The 25,659-nt window shown below is 43.7% G+C and overlaps 3 protein-coding genes across 5 annotated transcripts; 1 reads left to right on the top strand and 2 right to left on the bottom strand.

The window, feature by feature from the left end:
* Positions 1–291: 291 nt before the first annotated feature.
* Positions 292–3,773, bottom strand: LOC131880969 (silk gland factor 3-like). 3 transcript variants are annotated; one of them, XR_009373314.1, is made up of 3 exons: positions 2,711–3,772; positions 950–1,781; positions 292–762 (listed from the first exon to the last, which is right to left on the bottom strand). XR_009373314.1 is itself a non-coding variant. In XM_059227702.1 (2 exons), the coding sequence occupies exons 1-2, from the start codon at positions 3,372–3,374 to the stop codon at positions 1,087–1,089; spliced, it is 1,344 nt and encodes a 447-aa protein (XP_059083685.1). In that variant the 5' UTR covers positions 3,375–3,773; the 3' UTR covers positions 292–1,086. The 3 variants fall into 3 exon arrangements, 2 of the variants coding, with proteins under 2 accessions (XP_059083685.1, XP_059083684.1); XM_059227702.1 differs by having other exon boundaries at positions 292–1,766; positions 2,711–3,773; XM_059227701.1 differs by having other exon boundaries at positions 292–1,781; positions 2,711–3,771.
* Positions 3,774–6,832: 3,059 nt separating this feature from the next.
* Positions 6,833–9,205, bottom strand: LOC131880465 (protein FAM151B-like). The gene is made up of 5 exons (XM_059227116.1): positions 8,639–9,205; positions 8,241–8,380; positions 8,090–8,176; positions 7,281–8,013; positions 6,833–7,200 (listed from the first exon to the last, which is right to left on the bottom strand). The coding sequence occupies exons 1-4, from the start codon at positions 8,760–8,762 to the stop codon at positions 7,582–7,584; spliced, it is 783 nt and encodes a 260-aa protein (XP_059083099.1). The 5' UTR covers positions 8,763–9,205; the 3' UTR covers positions 6,833–7,200; positions 7,281–7,581.
* Positions 9,206–17,917: 8,712 nt separating this feature from the next.
* LOC131880466 (CCR4-NOT transcription complex subunit 7-like) lies at positions 17,918–20,243 on the top strand. Its single transcript, XM_059227117.1, has 2 exons — positions 17,918–18,200; positions 18,847–20,243. Exons 1-2 carry the CDS (start codon positions 17,933–17,935, stop codon positions 19,806–19,808), a joined length of 1,230 nt encoding a protein of 409 aa, XP_059083100.1. The 5' UTR covers positions 17,918–17,932; the 3' UTR covers positions 19,809–20,243.
* The last annotated feature ends 5,416 nt before the right edge of the window (positions 20,244–25,659 follow it).

Below are 25,659 nucleotides of genomic sequence, written 5' to 3' on the forward strand. Positions count from 1 at the left end.
CCATGGGTCCAGGAAGAGAGTAAGAGAGGCCCAGGTTCGTCTGGTCACTCTCTCTGAATGATCATTTACGACTATGAAGGATGATTCTAGCGATGTGTTGAAGCGTTTGGCAAGCCTGTGGTGGCTGCATCTGAGGGGATGGGAATAATCAGTGTTGAAAAATCTACGCATTCCCGTGTCTATGTGCCAGTATTGGAACTCCTAGATGGTCGGGTCTCTCGGGGCCTGGCATATGGATTGATCGTTAAAGGCATCATCTCCCAGTCTCCTCCGAGGAACAGTCTAGGTTCATTTCATTTTCATTTATTTTGAGAATATTTGGTTGAGTGAGTCTTTAACAACAATGTAATATCCTCAAATGTGGCTTAAGTTATTGAGAGGAATCACTAATAAATTCATTATTTTTTTCGTTCAAAATGAGCTTAGAAACTGATCTTCGATTCGATTTGACTTAGAGGGATCGACAGCTGATTTTGAGGATTTCAAATGATCTTCCACATTAAACACTCAACTTGTTGGTTCTTTTTGTTCTAAGGAAAAGATGAGGAGCACAAGAGCACTTCTGACTTGCTTCTCATCACACGGCAAAGTCTAAAACTGTACACACTTTGGCTATGGAAGGAAAAGTTTGTTGTTGTTTTGTTGTTGTTGTTGTTGTTGTCGTTGTAGTAGTAGTTGATCTTCTTGTTGTTGTGGTGGTTGTGGTTTCTTGTCGCGTTGCATGTCGTCTTCTTTGCTCAGTCTGCTGCTTTGCTTGCGAGTCTAGGGAGAAAGAGGAAGTTCTAAATCGGGGGGAAAGGGCGGGGCAAATAAGGGGCATGGGGCAGATCACAGAAATCACCAATGAGGAAATCACAGCTGCTAATTTGTCGACAATTCTTTGCGGTATTCAATCTTGAGGAAAAGCAGGAGGAATTGGTGGTGTTTTGGTGGCATTGGTGAAGCGAACCTGATTTTCTCTGGCCGGGCAAAATGGTTCACATTTTGAAGTTCGTCGTTGTGTTGGATCGAAGGTCAGAAGAGTCTTCTGTATCTTCTGCATGAAAGTCTCGTTCATGCAGCCACCACCCACACTCATGTACCATATCAGTGGTTAGGCATGGAATGGGGTACCAGATGACCGGGGAGGTGCTGAGGCGACATCATTGGCGGACTGTGCTGGTGGGCGTGGATGGAACTGGCGGGTGAACACTGACCCATTGACGATAGGTGATCCCTAGGGTCATGAGAGAGGTGGTGAGGATTGGGATGGTCATAGTGACCCGGAGGGAGATGGTGCTCTCCATTTCCGTCGAGCGGAGAATAACCTTCACCACCAATCTGGGGTGGGGTCATCCGCTTCTCCTTCTGCCTCCGGTTACAAAACCAGACCCGCACCACCTCCTTTTCCAACTGGAGGCTGTCTGCTAGCATTGAGATCTCCTGAGCTGAGGGTTTGGGGTTCTTATTGAAATGCTGCTCGAGAGCACCTTTGATGGACACTTCGATGCTGGTGCGTTTCTTCCGCTTCCGGCCTTGGGCAGCGATCTTGTCTATGGACGCCGAGGTCCCCGTGGTGGAATCGGCCTCTGCCAACCACTTCTTCAGCAGGGGCATAAGTTTGCACATGTTCTTGAAGCTGAGTTGGAGGGCCTCGAATCGGCAGATCGTAGTCTGTGAGAACACGTTGCCGTAGAGGGTACCAAGGGCCAATCCCACATCCGCTTGAGTGAAGCCCAGTTTAATTCGCCTTTGCTTGAATTGCTTCGCAAAGGACTCCAAGTCGTCTGAAAAGCAGGAGTCTATTGGATTTTAATAATGGTCTGTTGTTTGTCGCCATGGAGAAATCGCATCATAAATTAAGGGCTTTTCATTGGATCGGCATTCTCTCACTTACTTACACCCTTTGACGGCCAAAATGTCCGTTCTGATCCTGTTCATTAATTGGCATTGTGAGCCAATTCAAAGATCGTGTTCAGTCAACAAAAGGTTACGGTGCCTCACAGCTTAAACAATCATTGCTACCGATCTCTACTACCATTGTTTTTTCCTTTACTCATAGTCGAATGAATTGTGGCAGGTCTTGGATACTGGAAATCCAATTTCCAACAAAATTGTGGGGCCAGATCACGACGAAAGATGTGTTTCGTGGCTTAGATCGTGATAACACAGTTTTGACTCAAAAATGATCATTAAGGGAGGTCTAACGATGCCTTTGGCTGGCGTTCTAAAGGACTCCAAACCCAAGCTCTCTTGCCTCACTGTCGTCGCTCGTCTGGCTTTTATAATTCAATTTAGGGGGGAAAAGTTGATCAATTATCGGGCACGTGGGCAACGATATGGATGAAAACCGTCGATTTGCTACACTTACTCGGGCAAGGAAGCACGCTAGTTAAACGGGGAGCAAAATGAGGTAACTCTTAAGTCTTGGAGTTCCCCCTTTTCGTGGATTTGAACAGAAATGAGTAGGAAAAAATTTGGAATGAATGGTGCTTTAGGCGTCAGACCAAAGATCCTAAAAAATTTCTTAAGCTGTAGCAAAATTCTCAAAGTTTTTTGGGAAGGCTTCTAACCCAAGCATTGGGCAAAGGAGAATGAGTGTACGCGTAAAGAGAGCGAGAAAAATATGAAAGAATGCCGTCCATAAACGGTGTCCAGTGCCTGCCTACTTTTCGGGAAAAAAGCTCAGGCGAGATCTGGACCCCTAGGTACACGCTAAAACCAAACATACCTGAGGTCGGTGTTTGCATTCCATCTTCGTCAGTCCCGGAACGTGGACTCGAGTTATGACTTTCCCGATATCGCTCCACAAACGGATGATGCATCTGACCAGGGAGGACTCCATTCATGCCGTAGGCAGGATGGTGCTGGAGTGGGGATGGCGAATTTGGACCACCACCGCCCCCAGAACTCGGGGTCATGGAGAGGTAGGGCGATGACACAGGTGGAGGGTTCCAACTGGATGGATGATGGGCGGCTACAGCGGCCATGGCCGCGGGGTGCGTGGCCCCTGACACTGAGCGACTGACCACCGAGTTTTGGAAGTCGGCCGGACTGTGTGGTTTAATGTCTTGCTTGAGATCCTGAGAATAGAGGGGATGGACGCCGGGGTGCATGGCCCAATGTGAGGCCGCATCCGGAGTGGGGATCCCCCAGTGCGTGTGAGAGGCCAAGGCATGATGGCCATTATGCAAGGACTGGTGCTGGGGAGGGAGGTACTTCATTTCATGCATATCGACTGCACTTCGAGGCGACCCGTAACCCGCATTCACTAGGTTCATCACCCCGGAGTGAGTCAAGGAGTCTTCAGGAGTGACACTGTTTGAGGAAGGATCCCCGTTGTTGTTCGTGGATACCGGGACACCACTTAGGTAAGCAGCAGCCATTGGGGTCATTTATTCATATTCGCACATGGGCAACCGTCACAACAAGAGCGGTCGGAACACTGAAGGTCTGATGTTGCGGAATCTCAGTCACCCGGACGGAAGGGGCGATCAAAAAAGAAGCTCTACAATCAGAGTTCTTATGTTTCCTTTGGAATCTTATCAACCACTGTCAATTGTAGGCTGCTTTGATTAACAACCATGTCACAAACTTGATTGAGGAACAATGCAAGAGGATATATATATATATTTTTCTCTCAACTCAGAGGCCTCGCTCTTTAGCACGTATCAAACGTCTCAACTGCTTGGCGGGCAACGACTGACTTTTTTTCCCTTTCCAGCTCCCATTCACCAACTCGAGGGAGCGCCGCCAGCTGCGAAAAAACGCACTTTTTCCGAGAGTGCCAAACCGATGATGGCCGAGCAAATCTCCGCTCCGTCTTTCCAGGAGCCCTTAACCACCAAAGGAGGCTCCCAAATGTCGATCTTTTACCCAACTGGCACGCACGACGTCCTCTCCTTCTCTCTCTCTCTCTCTCTTTGGGTTCTTCCTTGGTTGCTTGCTTCCTCCTCAGAGGACCCCACAACTGAAGTTCACGTTTGAAGAGCAAGAACTTGGGTAGGAGAATAATAAGGCGAAGGAGGAGGAAGACGAGGAGGAGGAGGAGGAGGAGGAGGAGGAGGATGGGGAAACTGTTTGTTCAGGGCAAAGAGTCCCCCTGATCTCTGAGTGTTTGCCAGGGACAGAGGGCGAAATGGAGGCCATTGGTCGGGGAGGGGAATTCGCTTCAGCTGAACATAGTGGTGAGTGACGTCACCAAAATATGACTTTGACTAGGGGGGATATCCATGGCACTTCTCTCCGACGCTGCTTGGTTCTTGATTCATGCCAACTGGTACATGATCGAGGTGGCAGGAACTAGACCAAAAATCCATTTCTTTGCCCATCAAATGCTAGCCAAGGAATTATCGTAGAGGCAAGTTTAAGGATGGTTTGTTGTTGATTTGAGGTGTCTGGAGACCATCTGAGCCTTGACAGAAAGTTATGGGATCATTTGAAACAGGAGCAATACGATGAGACCAGAGAGAGCTTGCAAAGACTCTTTCCTCACCTCGTGCCTCTCCATCTCTAACTCCAAGTGGGAAAATGAAATTTCTGCAAAAGTGCACCCAAACGTCGTTAAACTGTCAACACGTTTGCAAATCTAGTCGTAACTCCTCACTTCCCTATTCAACTTTTCATCCTGTCCAAAATTCTTTTTTTTCCGCAGCACTTGAAGAAATGGATTAAAATAAGAACCAGGTAGCAATCCTTAGGGTCCCTTTGTACTACGGTATTATGGCATAAATGTATCCTCGGCGTGTCCTAAATGCTGGCTGGTCCAGGAAATTTGTTTTGATGCGTGTGTATGATGACTACATGGAACCAGGGTTCAAAATAACAACTATACCGATTTAGGTCTGAACTTCCCGATTTTCCTCACCTTGCCAGAGAGGGCGGATCTTGTTGGCTTTCAACCCACTTCCACAGACATGGATCAGATTCGGGCACAGTCGTTTGGTCCGAAAATATGCCGCCAACTCGAAAACAACTCTAATGTCCCATCCCATCGATCTTTTAAGAAGCAGAACGAATCCCTCGTTGACAAATGGAACACCCAAGATTGGTCCCATCGTGATTATTTCCCTGCCTCTTGTCGCCATGTATGGGACGGAAGACGAGGCTCTCGGGGATGGATCTTTAAGCCAGAAGACACAACTTTGGGGCGGTAAGAGATGGGTATGATTGATGGGAACTCATCAGGGTCCTCGAGGGCGAAAAATCTCCCAAAAATGCGCGGGTGGACGACGAAGACACGAGTGGGAATGGGTGGAGATCGAGCAAACTGAGTAGCATCACCTCCAGACCCTTTGGCCTGTCTCTAATGTGATGATAACAGTGACCCTGTTGCATCATGATGGAGAGTGGCGACCCTGCCAAGAGCCAAGGAGATCATCCTCTTCTTCCTGATTTGTGGAGCCAACTCCAACTTGAGTTATTGCGACCTCCACTTTTGAAGATTTTTCAGCCATACGCGTACAATTGAACCCAACCAAGCACGTCCTAGTTGGGTGAGGAAAAAAATGCGGTCTGATTAAACGAATCCAGGATTACTATCACACCCACTACTCTCATTTGAAAAGGGTCTTTACCACGTGGTTTTTTCCTTTGAAACCTGTCTCAGGCAACGCTAAATATAATGCTTCTAGTTTAAATACCCCACTTGCGGTGATTCATGCTTGTGTGGGACTCTTGAGTGTGTGGTAATGCACAGATTACCATAGATTATCATTTATCAAACATGCACACCGTAATGAGCCCATTGCACACAATGGAGAGTCCCTGGAGAATGCTCCATTCACAAAAAAAAACAATTTCACGAATGTCAAAAAAATCAGCCACTTTTTCGCAAGTTCAGCATCTTTTGGCTTGACTCATAACTGGGCATTTGGTCGATGTAAAAGACTTCAAATCTTGTCGGCCTATTTTGGGCGTCAACTGTGTCTGAGGTTGCTCCTTGGCAATCTCTGAAGAGATCATGTCAAGTTGATGATCAGCACACGACACAACTTCTTCGACTTCTCCGCCAACTACTATCTCTGTTTGTGCCTCTCTCTCTCTCTCTTCTTTGCTCCTTGTCGCTCCTTCACTCATTCAAAGCTCAAGGCATGATGATCTCTGTTTAAAATGCCTTTGTAGTACAGTAGGTTGCAAGCACGGTACAGTGCCAGCAGTATTCCAGTGTATTATGTGGCTTGGACCATGGTTGAACGTGGACGAACACGAAGAAATTCCTCGACAAGTTCTTGAAGAGTAGCTCACTGCTCTCCACTTGACGGGGACTCAAAAGCATCAACAAAAACACACTCCCGCGTCCTCGCGTGCATACTAGAGGATGTAAGCTTCAAGTAAGCATACGTCCATGCATGCAAGCATGAATGTATGTATGTATGTAGTATGTTCGTAGGCACTGTAGGTTGGTACGTATGTATTTGAGGTAGTATGTCTCTTCTCTATGCCACACGTGCCCGAGTAAAGATTAAGAACCTGTGCTCACATCTTCAACGGGCTCTTTCTCTCACTCGCTCGCTCGCTCACACACTCACTCACTCACTCACTCTCGTCGCTTGACTAAGTGGTGTGGTCACATCTGCATGAATAAACACTTAGACACTCATTCAAACAAGAGCTTCTCCCGTGCTCTTCTCTCGCCTTATGAACTCAGATTCCTGGGTGTTTGGGCACGCACCTTCTTGGAGTTGACCAATTATTCCACAGTACATTTCTTCACAATCCATTCCTATGGATAGAGTCTTTTGAGAAAAGCGACCAGATTAGAAACGACGGACTCAAGCGGATCTCTGGTGGCTAAATTAAGAACCAAAACTGGAACCGATTTTGTGACTCAGAAATGGAAACGCGATAAGGCTCAAATTGAATATGTTTATTTCAACCCTTAATTTGTTTCATTCTTCCCACTTTTATCCTTTATAGGGCTTTAAATATTGCTCTGGGCTTTGGGTTTGATTTGGAATTTCGTAAGGCTGATCGGTGGTGTTTATGTCTACTTGTTTCGGTTCATAAGAGGTTCCGCTATTAGATTGTGCCGAAGATGAATACGCGATGATTAGCACCAGAGCAATGATTAGGACGACAACCCCTAAAACACCGCAAATGAAAGCCGTGATCCTCTTTTTGGAACTGAAGCACGAGGAACAGGGGTCTCGGCATTTTTCTGGATCTTCAGGAACTTCAAACACAACTTGATTTACACCCGCATCTCGACTCGGCTTGGGCCTAAATTTGGTCGCAAAGCAATAATATGAGCACACTATGTAAAAATACATTGCAAGCTATTCATGAATTCAAACGCTTACTGAACGTCTTCATTGGCGTATTGGGGCTGGGTTTCGTAGGTGTTATAGTAGTCGCAGTTGGCATAATCTCCACTTGCCATTTTGAATACGAATGCGTGATAAAAAAAGCATTGACAAGGAGGGAAAAGTGTCATTGATAATAGGGAGGAGTAGTACATTTCCGCTTGGGAAGTCTTACTCGATAATATCACACTACAACCTCAATTTGTAATGAATGTTTTGACGAGGATGACAAACTCACAATCATTCAATGATATTATTGGAATCAAAGGAATTTATTTTTTGAAAATCGTAACAAATCTCATGTTAAAGGCAAGTCGACGTAAATCCGGTTTCGTCCAAGTCGACTGATGAAGTCGTTTAACTTGGACGAGTCAAGGGTGTCTCCTTCAGCGGTCCACAATGTTAACGAAGTATTTGGACCACTTTTTTCCAAAAGCTGTTCCAATTCAGGGAGAGAATTTAAAGCCAGAGCGGCGCGCACCGCAAAAGTGAACCAAGAGTGGCGATCGGATTGAATAATGGTATTTATGGCCTGAAGCATGTCCTCAATATGCTTGGAATTGTATTTGAGAGGCTTCTTGGGATCCAATCCAGTGGTCCAGCCAAGGCTTAATGTGAAGAAGGGAAAGTAGGATTGGCAGAGGCGAAGGAAAACGTCAGGTGTTACAGGCTCTTTGCTTGATCCAGGACCTCGAAGGATATCCGCGTTGAACCATATTGGAAAGTTCAACTAGAGCATGGTATAGATAGACCGGAACATTGACACAAAAATGTCTCCCTTCAGTTCAGAAAATCAGGGTTCTTACTTCCTCCTTTGGAACACTGGAGAGGATCTGCAGCGATTGTTCAACGATCGAAATGTCTTTAAAATCCAACTTGATCCCTTTTCGGGCCTAAAAAGAGAGCAACGGACAAAAATATGCCATATGGTTCGTCATTTTGAACAGGGAATTTTACCGGTGAGACCATCCTCATAAATTCGGCTAACGACAAGTCCGATCGATTTTCAGGTGGATGAGCCATGATGGGTTGGACTTCTGATTGGCCAAACAAACTACCTTTCACCACATCAGCCTCAATCATCATCAATTCAGGATCTGTAATTTCCAAACGAGTCTAGAGCGTACGGCCAATAAAGGTGGCCGTGTAATAATCAGTCCATTCCCATTTAATCTTGGTAGACTGCGGGCTCCCATTTCTCGAAAGAAATCAGAGCCCTTGAGTCGTCCGTCGTCTTCGTCCATGACGAAGGAAGAAGGTTGAAAGAGCGACGGACTAATTAAGCATTTGCCCAAGTGGGAATGAATCATCACATTTCTGAGAGCCTCGACCACTCTACCGTACTAACTACTCACCCTGAATCGCCCTGGTCAATTTCTTTCTTGAATTGGTGGCATGTGACCAAGTGACTCGAGTCAAGTCATTTCGGACCTGGGGCCAAAAATCAATTACGTGACAAGGAGGAACGGCCAATGTCATGACTTGGTCACTTCCATTCACTTTCAGAGGCTTTTCAATGCTCACAGAACTTAAAAATAGTGAATACAAGGAAGTGCACGAGCACGGACTGCGCAGTAAGAAAGTCACTCATTCGCTTAAGAGTTGGTTAAACAGCTGATTCTGAACTGAGATGCCGTCTCGTAACATGCCTTGAACAAAAAGAAAGGCCTCAAAGTAATATGCGATCCGAGCGATCCTTTGGGTGGAAATGGGAACTATTGGAGTGGTGGGGGCAGGATCATCTCGCCAAGAAACTATCTTGTCTGCCTTTGATCTCTTTGATTCATTAGATTCAACTGAAGCAATGTTGGTAGAAAATAAGGGCTTTAATTGTTCAGAATGACATCGTTAGATGTTTCTCATTTCATTTGTAGCGGCTTTGCGTTACAAGCGGCAAAAATCCCATAGCCTTCAAATGCTAGGAATCTTCCATTTGATTGGATGTACAAGAGACAACAAATACCAAAGGAATCACTTTCCCATTCACGATTTAGAAAAAACTAGTACGATAAGAAAATACAGAGGGTGTCGTGTGTCAATTTCCTCGAAATATGGAAATTATGGAGGTATGTAGTCTACAGAATACCATTGTTATCAAAACAAGAGAAACACATGAAATTGTTCACACGATACCACAACATAAGAAAACAATTTATTCTATGAGACAAGCTGAACAATGTTTCCTACACAATAGAAAACGCTTGAACGCTTGACTTGGAGCTAAAAAGTAACAGATTTGAAGCAAAAGTGGACCAACTGGTGCATCTGTTTGGATAAAACGCTTCATGTAGTTACCGTTAAGTCTTGAATTCAAACATTTTGTTGACATGGTTTTGACCGTTGAACGAGAAAAGTTCAATTTCTTGCGGTTCTACCCAGGATGATTGACATGAATATGATTCACTTTTTTCTGTGCTGTCTTCCGTTTTGGTTTTGAGCTACTCACAACCATATGTTTACTTTTATATACGGAAACATTGGGTCTTTGTGTGGTACTAACAACGAACACAGTTATAAAGCCAAAACATATTTATTCGTTGTGTTCAACATCATTTAGCCCAATAAATTCTGTAGTAAGCCGATACTGTCTTGGCTTACGAAAACGGTAGTAGGTTGAATATATCAATATCATCCTAGTTGTGTAAGGCAAGAAAAAATCCCTAATGTAAAGTTCAATTTAGATTCCACTTGGTATTCCAGTATTCATTCCAAGATAGATCTCGGGCACTGGTCAGTCTTATCTCCGGGTGAATTAAGATGTCTATGCAGATATATAGATTTTCTTGGTTCTTCGAAGTCTGGGGATTTCATTGGAACCGATCTTAGTCAACAGATCAAAGCCGCTTGTCAGGATTACTTGACGGTAACCTCAGACCCCAAAGAAGACATCTCTCTGCCCAATTGAAATGGCAGTACATCTAGCAAGTTCCCTGCCAACGTATGACCACAGTGCTTGACTGAATCCTCACGTTCACTACAATTTGTTCTTCTGGGTGTGCGCTCAATTTCCATTTTTCATTCTCTTCAAGCCAGAGCTTAGCTGACAACGTTATGGTTATTCAATTTTTTGCAAGATTATCATGCACCATTTACGTTCTCGCCAGTCCAGGCCGAGTTAATGGTAAAGGTTTGACACCCTGACTATCAACCTCGGCCCATCAGCCCAATGCCCAGAGTTACCGAAATCATTTGTCAAAACAGTTTTTGTCGCCGTCGAGATGGGCGCAAGAAGTGATTTATTCCACCATTGCTGAACATGGGTGTGACTCGTCGTTACTCGTGTCATCAGATTCGCTCTTGGCCAAACTGAACTTATTGTAGCAGACCTGAAACACAGATTTTTATCCTCATGCAAAAACAATGTCTGAGGCACGTTACATTTTGATCCTGATAATCCGCCTCGTGAGGTCAGATATTGAGAAATGTGACCAATTCCAAGTCAAGTGTTGGTGGAGTGCTCCTTGGGCAGGAGAAGATGTGGCCGATAAACTATGATTGATTTGAATATGTCATCTGCTGTAAACGCTTGACAAACCCATACAATCTGTGGACAAGATCATTCAGATTGGTGAACTGCCCCCCCCCCTCGGGTTGGCTCGCTAGCTACTATGTTGTACATACAAACAGGATTTCGTGTACTGTGACTCCGATACCGATCACCCGCGTCAATTTCAACCCCACGTACTTACTTACATACTAGTACATGTCCCAGTTACAAGCTACCTTCTTCTGGTGAGGCTCAAGTCCCAGACAGGCAGACAAATGGGCTCGAAGGCAGACTGAGATGGGACTTTTGGGTATTTTCTTTGTCGATGTGGAAATTGCTGAGTGGTCTTTTTAGAGAGTGAGCTTTTTGTTCCGCGACGACAGAAACTTGCCGCAGGGAATGGCACTCATCAATACAAAGGGTGCCTGTTGTGGGCACCCACATGTTTACTTTTCGCACTCCCTGCCTGACTAGCTATTTCGAACCAAAGACTGACTAGGTTTTCTTTCTTTCCTTTCTTTAGCAATGCGAGTGATAAAAAAGCTGTTCAATAATTATTGAAGGCACACGCACACAACGTTCATAGGGGCTCTCCTCATGGTAAGGTTAACGGATTTGAGTGAATGAAGTCGATATCAATGGTTGGTTGGTAATACAAATGGAGAGCCAAGGGGAGTGGAGTTGACGAACCAAGTCTGACATTTCAGACACTTTTGGCAACTCTTTTTGTGCCCAAGACGGGTTCAATTTATTTACTTTGACCAGTCAAAAGGGGTCCCCTACATTTTGGTGGCAAAGTTGGAACAAAAAAAAAGCGAGCTGTGGAATTGAATTAACGCTAATCGCATTGAAGGTTGCCGGAAACGAAGCGGGACCGAAGCTTCGCGGGAGTGATAAGAACATAAGCATTACGTCCCAGTAAACATTTCCATTCATTTTTAGTCATATTTGATGAACCGTCATCGTTGCTTCGACTTAGTTGAAAAAATGGATTAGCATCAAGTTTCTTGACTGGCTAGACTTAATGAGTCGCTCATGAGATTGCCTCAGGTGATCATTGCGATCCGAGCGAACGATCGAATGAAGAACCACAGGCCAACCAAACACTGGATTCCAGTACCAACGTTAAAGCAACACGAAATTGAATACTACTAGTTTGCCTAGTCCGTTTCATCTCGTTTTGGTCTGCAAAGGAGGAGGACTGGATTACTCTAAGCAAGGTTTTGGTAGCTCCCCATCCCAAGTTCAAAAAGTGTTCCACTAGTTCCACCCACTGATCTCAACCCTGCTTGGCTCCCTCCACATTGGGCCATCCCACTTGCTCATTCTGTGCACGTCGAGCTTCAGTGTTCCTGCATGCGGCACAATCCATTTGGAACAAGCGGGGAGAACACGACGTCAACCACCTACGAGTGTATACAGTACGTACGAGAACGGACTTGGGTGCGTGGGACAGTGCTTGACTGTAGATGGAACAAGGTATTCGTACTCTACGATATGAGAGAGTTTTCTGGGTTCTAAGGGATGGATGAGAGGGTAAGAATGGGGCTCATGATCCTCGTTCGTCTTTGTTTCATTTGTGGAAACGTGTTCAATGTAACCAGCACACATTCTGTTAATGGGTCGCGAAGTCGCAAATACTCTTTAAGCTCTTTTACGTTGATACGTACATTCTTTGCAATGGACGACGGGTGATTTTGCAAGGGTTAAATGCTCTAGTTGACAGTTATAGTTGAGAAAGGAACATTAACTCAGCTATTGAGTTGGGATATTATTAGGTATATGCCGATTTTCAGTAGGCCTCAAAACAGTTTGCGACATTTCTTATCGATCCAAAAAAGGTAAGGGAAACTGTTGAAAAGTCAAAGATATTCAAAAGGTCAAGAGCAGTTATGTATGATCTTCGCACATACTATTAATGAAGTATTTTTTGATGAGCAAAAATCCAATTAGATTTGAGCGCACATATTGGATCATGTGATAAACAAGTATTGCGAGTATGAGTGTTGCCATTCTGTGAGCGGTAACGTTATTTGCGAGCCTCGCTCATTCAAAACGATTCACATATTCAAATAATTTCCCATGATTGTACATTCTGCCAGTAAAATCATCTCACGTGGATCCTTTTTTCATTGGGATGCCGGGGTAGATATTTTTCATGGGGAATGAGTGCGAGGCAGAACAATGGTTAAAGAGCTCGAATGCCAACGGGAAAGTGGAAAGACAATCAAATTGTTGGCCAGAGTTATCGGTTGTCACGTGTGTCGCCACTCGTGAAACAAAGGATTTTTTGCCATCACTACTTGAATGAATGGTGAGCAACAAGCTAGCACCTGGTTGACGGATCAAATTTCAGAGCTCCTACTTTCCTCGGAAGTGTTTAAGCACGGACCTCAACCCATTCCACTGGATGCATGATGGGGCTGAGGCAATGATATTAAGCCGGGGAGGGCCGATTAACCCTTCAGTCTTGAGTAATTGTTATTTCATATTACTTCAAAGGTATGGAGCGAACAGGTCCAGCTCAAGGTTTTTTTAGGGGTGGGGGAGATTGTTCGATGTCAATGTCTGAAATAAATCTCGAAGAACCATCACTTCCAATGGAGTGTCTACAAGATTCGCTCGTCCTCCCTTCCGTTACAAGTCACCGCTTTGAAGAAACTTGAAGTGAGGGAAGGAAGGAAGGAGCTCGTGGCTCCGAGTCTGAATCCATCGAAATTTGGAGGAGAAAAACCGCCATCCCGCTTCGTTTTCGTCGTCTTTTTCCCTCGCCAACATCCAATGGCAGTGTACACTCTCGGTGAGTTAGAGGCTATGACGAGACCAGGGTCACCAATGGACGAGACCAAAGTCTCGTGGACATGGACAGGATTGCGGAAGTGATTGAATATCTAAATAGTTGGTTTTCCTTCTACTTGACTAAAACAGTACTAGACAATAAAGTGTTGATGTGGCTATAGCGGTTCATAGGGTATGTGAGAGCTGAAGATGCCTCGTCGTGGTGGTTAGAGGGCGTGGGTGCTTTGGTATCGATTCTCTTTTTTTCTGGGACAACTCATTAGATGGATTATTTGAGACACATAGGCTAGGATGGATTTGGAACAAGAAGGCAACCCTGTGGTTCGTTCTCTCTTTGGGTATTTGGTAGCTCATTGCAACCTCAGCCTTTACTGTTCAACGAACGAACACAGCACTTTATACATTACTACTCACTTTAGAGTGTCGACTTCAGCTTGGGCGCCTTTTAGAACCCTTTTGGGCGTCATAGTGTTGCTGAAGGATGGGGCAACATATTTAGTTTATCCGATCGTGAAATAAACATAATCACCTCAAGCTCTTACTTTTACGAATCTGCAACAAATCATAACTTATAACTTGGTACATTCTCGTTCTGAGTAAGAAGATCACTATGGTAAAAAATTGAGCAACAAATGTTAAAAGATGTCCCTATTTATACAGGTACCGAGACTCTTTCTCAGGAATGGTAGTCACTCAATCATTCCCCATTACTGCTCAATATCTCCTGCTTTTGTCACTTCTCTAAAGCATGCGAGCGCTTTAGAGCCCACTGCAGAAATACTGTAGGTCGACGGAGTCGAAGGAAGGAAGCAAGCAAGCAAAGAGAAAGAGAGACCGAGAAGAAAGAAAGAGACATGGACACACTTCGACGTTCCGATGTCTAACCCCACGAGGACCAGAGTCAAGATTGCTCTCTGGTCATATTTAGGCCAGAAATCCCCTCCTTGCTGGGTGTATCGCCGTAACTTTTTCCCTATACACTCCTCGGTACTAGAGCCGAATCCACGATACCAACAAGCAACTGGCGAGGCAAGAAATCAAGACAAAGGAGGCTGCTGGCCCCCTCTTCAAGACATATACCGTATACACACATTATCCACCCAAAAATAGATAAAACATCGGACAGTAGAGAAATAAAGAAATGAAACACAACTGCTGATTATCGACTATTTACCGACCGAGTTCACACCTTGCTCAAGCTCCGATCCGAGGAACTTGCCCAAGCGGCGGTGGTGGTGGTTCTGAGGCATTTTGGACCATTTGCTCAATGTTCAGTTTACGCCGTCATTGCACTTGTGTGTTTGGTCGGGCACGGAATATGTAAATATATTCAACGCATACCGAATAAAGAAGCTGAAGAACAACTAGTGAGCTACTTCTGCTTCCGTACAAGATGAACATAGGGTAGGAGAGGGAACTTTTCAGGCCTAGAATGTTTCACCAATCGACACACACAGTTGCCATAGAGCCAGCCACACACTTAAGATACTTTCGTTTGCCATATTCATATCAATGTGAGAACTCAAACCACATTCAACGGCCCTGGGGAAGTGGGTTGGGACAACGTTGGGGGATCAAGTCTAGAATATTCATGGAGCAAGTGTGGCTGGCTCTTAAAATATTGGCGGAAAGTCTTCCACAACTGCCCTGGCTACTACTCCAAAGAACCAAATGAACTGCATAAGAATTTGCATATGAGACGAGCTCTAGTTTGAGAAGTTTCTGACGCCGAATTTGCGTCAGCTCCAACTCCGAAGGGAGCCGTTGGTTTGAGTTCTCGTTTTTCTCAATACCATGCAAGATTTAAAAAACAAAGATGAAGGAGCTCAACCTGTTCTCTTTCTCTTTGAGGATCTCCTCTCGATTTATTCTTCTCTCACGATTAAAGGGGGCGAACAAGTGGGGAAAAAAACCTCTTTTTCACTGGACTTACCCTAATATGGTGAATAAATGAATATTTGATGATGCAATTGGGTGGTGAACTTGTTGAGAGGAAAAAGTATTGGATAATTGGTGGCATTATCCGTAGGAGATCACGCCTTTCCCGTCGGTGATGAAGAAAATAGCTTGCTGATCCGTTGAAGTTTGATCCCTGCTTAAGAGGGGTCAATTAACAATTCAGAAGAGAAGGGTCAAAAGATCCTTCAAACGCCCTAAGCCAACTCCTTCATTCAAGGCCCTCGTCATTCTGGGTAATATCAGAGTAATGAATGTAAACGGGCCTGAAGACTGCCAAAGCCTTGAACAATCCAATTCGGAGAACGATTGTTCCGAAATGACCGGCTCAAGTGGAGGAGCGATAACAACTGGTCGAGATCCTTGAGAGATTCGATTAATAGTCAATAATCAATAATTAATTGAACTTACAGGCCAATGTCAAATTCTCACCAAAGAGTTCACCATATATGGCCTAGAGGGCCCTCTAATATGGCCTAAAAGGCTGACGTGCCAACAAATGCACCATGGGCATGCGTGGAATCCGTAATAATCCGCTGGGAAAGAGACATCATCAATTGGAATTAAGATCCTGCTCAAGTGGCATAAGTGGGCAATTATCACTTTTCCTTGTTGCTTTCTTGATTCTTTGCATTCCTAATGGGACTGATTTGCATCTCTCGGACTTGTTTACCCTGTCAGTCAGAAGCCCCAACTAACCATGATCCGCAAACTCGGCCCCGAAACGAGGACTCGCCGCGCATAACAATTAGCAGATTAAATATGCTCAAATTAAGTGAGTCTCGGGAAAAGGAGTGGGAGATGGATGAACTTGTTGAACACTATTAATGCGACACGTCCCGACTAGCCGGTCTTCGGTGGGATGGAGAGTGCGTCTACCTCAAGGCGATCAATACCCAGTAATGAGATGCACAACAGACTCACAAAGTTGGGCGACTTTGAAAAAAGTCATTATCCTGACAGGAAAAAAGCGCGCTAAAAGGAAATGAGAGGTTCTGCGGTTGGAGTGCAACGTTGCGTTTGTAGAGCGGCCAAAATTCTGATCCGAGCGTGAACGATGGCCAACCTGACATTGGGGCGAGAAAAAATTTCTTTTCCTTCAAAATCAGGGTAGCGGTCAAGTGAAACTCTGAAATGTGAGATTTTGTTTTTGGGGTAGATTGTGAAGAGGGGTTTACTTTGTTTCATTTTAGTATAGATTTGTTCATGTTCAAGATTATCCATTAGGTTTGAAAGAATGCTTTGGTCACATTCCTCCATCGTGAATTCCTTTACGTCAGATTTGGCATATGATACGAGTTTCGAGAACTTTAAGATAGATCGAATAACCTTTTTATCATAGCTGAGCAGGAAAATTGGTATTAAAAGTGTATGTAGGTACACATTTTTTGTGGTTGAAATAGTAACTCGTGTCATGAAAATGGTATCCATTGGGATGGCATTATCATAAAGATATCTTGTTAGGCAACGTTTGTGTTCATGGTAGCAAAAATCAGAAAAGACTAAAGCTAACCTAGCCGAAAAAATATTACAACTTTTAACAAGCTCTTTCGAAACTGATGCTTCCAGTCTTATCTTTTAACAGTTGGCCAAAACACGGGTGAATGGTCTAAGGCCGAAAGTAAATTTGGGATGGACCTTTCTTCAAAAACAACAAAATGGATTTAAATGACAATGACGGTTATAAGTTCGCCAGCCCAATTTTGTTTTTCAAATTCTGATAAGCATTCTTGTGGCGAAAAAAAACACCAAAGTATTCGTTTGCGGCAAAAAATGAGTTCTGTTTCAAGGGAGCACGCCTTACGGGTTTAACACAATTTCCTGACACTTCAGTAAAACACTATTTTCAATTAGCAGCGTCTGGCCAAACCTTTGATGTATCAAATTTAGCAAAAAAATAGTGGAAAATGTCCTTGTTCGTTTTAGTGAACTTGTTGAGATAGTTATCCAACAAACACTCACGAACAACACATCAAACCATCTAAAATCAGACACAAGGAAAACCAAAAACCTCAACCAACAAAGTTGAAAGTCAGAAGCAGATGCCAAACTTGATCTGTCCTCCGCCTATTTAGTAAAGAGAAAGATAGCTAACCTCAACTAGTCCATCCAACGGTCGGTCCAGACAAAGGGTTATCTATCTTATCATGCACGATCCATTGAGTTGCTATCCATCCGTTAGTTTCACTGGGAAATGACGCAATAGTCGACCTCCGTCACCCTGAGAGTCTCACGCCTTGGCGTGCGCAGAGCCAAACGCCAGCCTCCGTCCATCCATGGCTCCGTGGGCTCCGTGGGCTCCGTCAGTGGTGAGGTGCTCAAGGAGCGAGCGAGCGGCCGTTAGCACTGCCCAAGTTGACCAGTACGAAAAAAGGAGACACTCTGAAAGACGTCCAAAACCCGGACGATGCCGGATTTGAGTCAATTCGGCATGGGAGGCGGGGGCCATGGCGGCGGGGTTGGGGGCGGTGGCCAGGTGTGGAGTACGAATGGCATGACTTTCGCCGGAGGCGGAGTGGGCGTGGGCGGGACGTCGAATAACGAAGACTGCGGGATTCGCGAGGTCTGGAATCACAACTTGGAGGAGGAATTCAAGAGTTTGTGCAACGTGGTGCAAAAGTACCATTACGTGGCCATGGATACCGAGTTCCCCGGAGTGGTAGCCAGGCCCATTGGTGAGTGGAGCTGATGAGGGCGTACCCATTTCCCATGGCCAATGGCCAATCCCTAATCCTAGGTCTCCTCAGACAAAGAAAGGCGCGAACAAAGACATGCAGGGATAGGAAACAAAGGCCGGCATCTGTCTGGCCTTGTTTGAGCAATACGTTGAAGGGCTCAGAATGTCAAGGACACTCCATGGTTTGGAGCTGACTCCAGTCGGTTGTATGACAGTTTGTGGCTTTCTTGGGATTGAACGGCAATTATCCAACGTTTGAACTTTTTGGCCAGGGATGGGCGGGTTAAATTGATTGAGATGGAGCAGATTATCCATGGACAGTTAGGAACGCTGTCCATTGGTTTTATGAATGCTTGATGAAAGGTTAGGAGTGACCCAATCTTGTCTACATTGGTAAGGACTTATTTGTGCCTAATCCAGGGTCGCATTGCATAAGTGATTGCAATCTCAACTGAACAGGAAAACTTGGAGACGGAGCATGTTGAGAGTTCCAAAGACCTCTCTCGTGCATCATTGCTGCGCAATCGGAAAACCAACCAAGGCGCCCGCCATTGTCTGGAAAATCCGTCATTCTCGCTAATTTGCCGTCCTTCATTCCTTTTACATTTTGAATTAGTTCTTAAACATGCGCGATTTTGTTGCAGGCGAGTTCAAATCAACAGCGGATTATCAGTATCAGCTTCTGCGTTGCAATGTGGACCTGCTGAAGATCATCCAATTGGGACTGACCTTTCAGGACGAAAAAGGCCATCTGCCCGTCCAAGGTCCGTCCACGTGGCAGTTTAACTTCAAGTTCAATCTGACCGAGGATATGTATGCCGAGGATTCGGTGGAACTGCTCCAGACCTCGGGCATCCAGTTTGAAAAACACGATCAAGAAGGCATTGACCCCACGCTCTTTGCCGAGATGATGCTGACTTCCGGGCTTGTGCTCATGGAGCCCGTCAAGTGGTTGTCGTTCCACAGCGGCTACGATTTCGGATACCTCCTCAAGCTACTCACCAACCAGCCTCTGCCCAAGACCGAGGGCGAGTTCTTCGAGATCCTGAAACTCTATTTCCCCAACGTGTACGACGTCAAGTACCTCATGAAGAGCACCAAGAACCTCAAGGGCGGTCTCCAGGAGGTGGCCAATGAGCTCGAAGTCCAGCGCATCGGACCTCAGCATCAGGCCGGATCAGACTCGCTCCTGACCGGACAGACCTTCTTCCGCATGAAGGAAATGTTCTTCGAAGACGACATCGACGACAGCAAGTACTCCGGCCACCTTTATGGCCTGGGCACTAACTTCGTCGTGACCTCTTCAGCCAATAACAGCTGCACGAACCTGGCCGCCATTGCCGCGGCTGCCGTCCCACCGGCGGCAGCCAATCCGGCCGTCATCGTCCCGCCCACCACTGTTGCGCCCGCTACACCTACGGGCATAGCAGCGCCCTCTTCCACGTCAGCCTCCGCCGGCGTGACCAGTTCCAACAACAGCAAACCGACCAGCCCCAGTCCGACGGCGGGCGGCGTGTCTGGCCAGAGCTCGAAAGAGAACTCCGCGGCCACGGACTCGGATTCGGATTCAGGCTCGGGCACGACTGCTGCCACGGTCGAAGAATAGATGGAGCCACAAGATGAATGCACAATACTCTCGCCACAAATATCCGTCATCATGCCGCCGTTGGTACGATTATATTTGGTGATAGCGACCGACTGCCGCTACTCTGAAGAGACTGCCTGAGCGAAAGAAAGTGTTCAAGATGTGGAAGAACTTATCTGACAAATGGTACAGAGCGAACCGAACTGCCTGTAGGTTTCGTTTGCTCAACTTCAATGACCTCTTTTCTGACCGATTGGGTTCTCTTTCGATCCTAATCAATCCCGTTTTTTTTTTCGTCAATTCTTTGAAGGGGGGGGCCACACCCCTCCTTCCCAAGGTTTTATGACCCGCAGAGAGGAATTATTTGTCCATTTCAGATTGGGAGTGATCTGTCTGTAGTATATAGAGCGAATGGAAATGGCAAATAAAGGATGTGTGTTAAAAAAGAAAAGAGAAGCCCCTTATTCGTTCATAATGAAATTAATATGTTATTGTTGGGATACTACCGACCGCGCCATGTTGGGATAACATGGACAGCGTCGAGGCGAACGTGTTTATTGTCTCGAAGTAGAAACGGTAATAACCAGATAAAATGGGAAAAAGAAAAGATCAGCTTACATATGCAGGAGGTTGGGTTATCGACATGTACAGATATCTTACTAGTTATCTAGCATTCACGTCTGCGGGCCAGGAAAGGTTTCAGGAACCCTTCCATACTCTACTGATGGCAAACTCAGTTGTATTTTTTTTTATTGTTTGAAACCCATACAAAAATCAAATATTTTATCAGTATAATAATAATTACTGTGCACGGAATGCAGAATCATTTGAAGACTGAGACCGGGTAATGCATTAGTGAAATTTCATTGAGAAAACTATTCAGCTTATTTCTATTACTTTGGCATCATGAAAGCGTATCCTAACTCCTAAGGGATTTGCATGCGGGTGGTATCAACGAAAATGAGTGTCAAACCACATGCTAACTTTGGCGTCTCAAGATTAAGGTTCACAACCTATTCGAAATGGGATTTGGATGCTAAGGGTCTACGGTTGTGAATTTAGATTGAAGTGAATGCGCACTAATGATCCAACAGCCAACTATTGAAAAGAATGGCGGTTGCCAAAATGAGCAATTTGACCGAAATAAGGAAGTGAAATGATATCAGACGAATAAATTCAACGATTGGCGGTAATCAGGTCTTTGTGTCAACCCGAAGTCCGATGACTGACGGTTGGTTGATGTCAGTCCCAATCTCATAAAGGCGGCCAATCCGGAGCTTTGCCGTTATTTATTCAAATGGCTTGCATTTTCTCTCCTGGCATTTGTGCTTTGAATGACGTAGGATGGGCCCTTGCCCAACGTAATTACAAAAACCACGCAACCTTAGTTTATTGTTCATTTCGGGTTAACACAAAGACCTGATTACCGCAAGGGCTTCCACAGCCGTCTGAGGACAGATTGTTTTCTGTGGGATTGAACCCTGTGCCAACCTCTATTCGGACACTTAGGCAAGGGCTGGTACCAGCAAACAAACTTGCCTGCCAATGCCAGTGATGCAAAATTGGCGTTTCAAATTGGTTTCAACGAAGCTGACCTTTCCTCATTATGGCAATGCGAAAGAAGGGTCAGCTTCTCAAAAAGTGTTTGAAGTCCCAAACTTGCATCACTGACTCTGGTACCTGCAAACAAACGAACCTGCCAGAGCTGATAAACGTTATTCTCCACCGATTAGTTGGCGGTGCTCATTTTTAAATTTGTGACAAATTGTTAGAAAGGTTTGGAGAGAGAGTTTAAGGGCCATTAATATCGTGTTAGGTTAGGTTAGGTAAGGTTAGGTTATGTTTGATAAGGTTAGGTAAGGGCACTAAAGCAAGGAAACGCCACCTTTTTGTGATCACCAAACCTTTCCTGCCAAGTAAGGCCTAAACTTTTGCCGCTGAAATTTTTGAATGTCAGTTATTGGCATAATTATTGAACAAAATATGTGACTAATATCATTTTCGTAACCATTGATGGTATGTGCTTAAAACCAGGCATTCAGATAAACTTAAAATGACTTTAAACATGTCTTAAAGTACAACAACTGAAAAGTGCTAATTAGGTTTTCTTGATAAAACAAGAATTTGCTCAAAACACAATCAATAAATTCTCTTTTGCCAAAAATATTATTTGTAGAAAATTCCATCAGACACATCTTGACCAAATTTCAAGTAATTTGACGCATTTGTTATGAAACTATGGTTCTCACTCTAGGAATGGCCCTCAATCCAAAAGTAGACATACTGTAGCTCTGAGCTACATATTGTTCTTTAAACTCATTTGGATGCTTCATAATCATGAAATAATAATTTTAAGAGATATGGCACCTGTTTTATTTGACTATTTTGGTATTTTGGATGCTTGTGCAAGAAAAACAATTTATTGGAGTCCAAAGTGCAAATTGAGATCTTGTCTACTGTACTTTGATATTTCTTTGTGCCCCTTAAATAATGCCTGCCTTTTATGCAAACTTCCTAAAAAGCAGAAATTTAAACTCTACAAAAAGATAACTCATTCATTTCTCACCAATGCCGCCTGATGTTTTTTGTCAAATGTGTGGGTTTAGACAAAATTATCAATTGTCCATCCAAGATATTCTAATATGTTAACATTTGTGTACATGCACTTTTATTGCTTATTCCATACATTTTTTTTACATTTTGTCAGTGTACATTACCCATCAATTAATAAATGACTCTTGATGATTTTCTATCTATGTGTGTTTTTGAGCCAATTTTACGTAATATTTCACCAATTTCAATTGAGAAACAATTTGATCGTTTTTGATTAATTTGATGTTAATTATTCTGCTGACTTTCAAGATTAATTCAGAAATATTTAGTATACTGACTGAGTTGTATATCAAGGAGATCATTATTTAATTAAAAACACCTTAATGTACTATGCAGTACGGATAATCTTGTTTTATTCCCACTGGAGTTAATGTCTTGATTCAACGCAATGGCCTAAGTTGGCGGTGAGGGGAAATCCGTGTCGTTTCCTCTCTTTGGAGTCCCTGGGTTAGGTTAAGTTCAAAAAAGTAGCACCGCCAATTAATCGGTGGAGAATAACGTTTACCGCCAGATGACAGAATAATCAATCATTCTGATGACAGAATAATATGGAATAGTATTATAATTGAATCATATGACAAAAAGGCAAGTTGTACTATCTTATCATTGTTACAAAAAATGACATCAAAGCAACACAGGAAGATCATATTTTGACTAAGGCAACTCCACTCAATCTCATCATTTTAAAACGTTTAACCGGCATAAAACACATGTTGTGAAAGCTGAATTAGTTTTTTTTTAAAGTCAATTGCGTGAAAAATAATCAATTCGGATTGGAAAAAATGTCTCGGATTCGGATCACAAAAAAATCCCTTCCAATCGGATTTGCAGACCCTATCGAATGCGATGCAATGCTCTAACCAAAACGGGAAATATCAAGTGCAGGAAATTCAAGGAAAAATGTAATCCGGCATCCTGATTTTCAGCATTTTGGCGAGAGACGTGACAGTCAACTCAAACCATCCGCCCATTGAATTTTCAATAATTGAGTGATTTTGAGTAAGCTGTGTTACAAAACCCAACAAAATGAAACTAACACTATTTGATTAAACAAGCAGGTAAAATGAAATAAATGCCAAAATTCAATGCATGCAGAGTGCGGTTTGGCTAGGCATGTTGTCTTTGATTTTACTCCATAGAATAACGTCAGTTGTTCATGAACGCGTTCACTTGACAAGCCCTATTGAACTAGTTAGTCACGCTCTCCAAGCCAGGCAGATTCAATCATCATACACATTGAAAATTATAGAGTGGAACATAGCAAGTTTTTCGCTCTAGCTAGAAGAAATCTTGTCAACCCAGGTTTTTTTCATGGTTCAAATTTTCAATTGTTCAAGTTTAGGTTAAGTGTAATGAGTGATACAACATGGACGAACAAAGAAAACGACTTGTGTGAATAAAACTTAGGAGTGAGGGGAGTTCGTGCAAAATTCCACAATATATTTGATGTCAGTTGTTGACAGAAACATCCCAGCCAAGCACTCCATCCAGGGAATCAAAAGTGTTTTAACCACTATAAAGCAAAAAAAAGAGCCAACTATTTCATGGTCCTTGAATTGCAATGTCAATCAGCTTGAATTTTGGTACATTAAATACGTGAAAACTTGAGCATAATGGTTGGAAATGATCAGCAGTAGCCACTTATGAAGGATAGATGGCGAAAACCAATCCACAGTAACGCCAAAATCATCGTTTTAGCCCCGTTTCTTGATGAGATCACAGCTTACCGGGGTATCTGATGACAATTGGAAAGACCCTCAGTTAAATTGCGACCTCCATGGTCACATCAAACCTATAACGGGAGATGTTGCTCAACTGCAAGCCCTCTTTTTTGCAACATTTCCCAAAACGAAAAAATGGGGTTGAATTTGATCTATCAATTTGTTAGTATACCAAATATTGTTTAGAGTTTATGTGGCAACAGCTAGACAAATCATAATATTTTGCTTTGATTATGCCGGGGATTACATTACTTGCAACTGTTAGTAAAGCCAATAGAAACCCAAGCCAAAAACATGCTTAAAGGTTTTGGCTGAGGGTTCAATCCTTCATGGTGCACATAAGTAAAAAATAGGCCCCAAACAAGTCAGGAAAGAAGCGCAGATAAGGATCTAAAAGACACTGAAAGGGCATAAAAATCCTCAAATATGAAAAATAGTGGGAAAAATGGTCAGAAGAGAGTCGAAAAAATAAGAAAATGCATATTGGGGCAAAAAAATGCACCAAATGCCTAGGCAGCGGGGCAAGCTTGCGGCAGCTTGGTTGCAAGGGCCTGGGGTCGCCAAGGTAGCGGCGCAAACCTGCAACAACTTGGTTGCAAGGGCCTGGGGCTCTTAGGCAGCAGTCACATAGAAACACCCAATTGATGTCAGCTGAAGCAAAACCTCTGTATACTAGTCATTTGGTTACCATTCAGGACTAGAATATAAATCTCTTACCACCAAAAAGAATATGAGCAGAGCCACCAAGACCAAACAACGACGAAATAAGAGACTTTCTTCCGCAAAATTCTTTCATGTTTCCTGTTCTAAATGAGGGGTTCAAGTTGTGCCAAAGATGGCAACAAGAAAAATCAATCAAACCATAACAATAGACAATTATAAGTAATTAAATATTTGATTCCTCATGCTTTCAGCTGCAAGTAGCTGTGAAAATTCCCCCAACAATTCATTTAAACTGAACGATCTGATGGATCAACACAGAGCAAAGAATGTCTTACCATTCTTAAATTCTTGGTTGCCCCAAAAATAAGGCTTGTTGTAAGAACTGTCTCCTTTTTTTGAGTCAAAGATTAAAAACCACTCCTTTGTCCTGGTTTGCCTTTTCATAAGTTTAGAGAGAATCAAAACTCGACTTTTAAATGCAAGTGATTATTTCTCTTTGACATAGTACCTACAAAATATTGACAAGTAAGCATAAGAAGTTTGCTGCTACAGCTGTGGCGGTTTGGCAGCACTGAACGTATTTGAAAATGAATCAAATACTTGCAAACAAGCTAACATCCTGAAATTTCAGTCGAATAAGCAAGCAAACAAGGAAAAGGTCAATTTGAGCACATCAGTACTCGCTAGCACTATTTGGTTACCAATCTGTATCGAATTATGGAAATCTTCACATTCTAAACGAAAGAGAATCGAAATGAAATAAAAAGACAAATCAAGAAACTTGAAAAGTGCAAGAAAGGGAGGATTGGGAGGTTTAACCAATGAACTAGTATAACTACATTCTTACAACCCGCAGTTCGAAAATGGTTATTGCG

Source organism: Tigriopus californicus, chromosome 5 (genome assembly GCF_007210705.1).
Source record: "Tigriopus californicus strain San Diego chromosome 5, Tcal_SD_v2.1, whole genome shotgun sequence".
NCBI classification, from domain to species: domain Eukaryota; kingdom Metazoa; phylum Arthropoda; class Copepoda; order Harpacticoida; family Harpacticidae; genus Tigriopus; species Tigriopus californicus.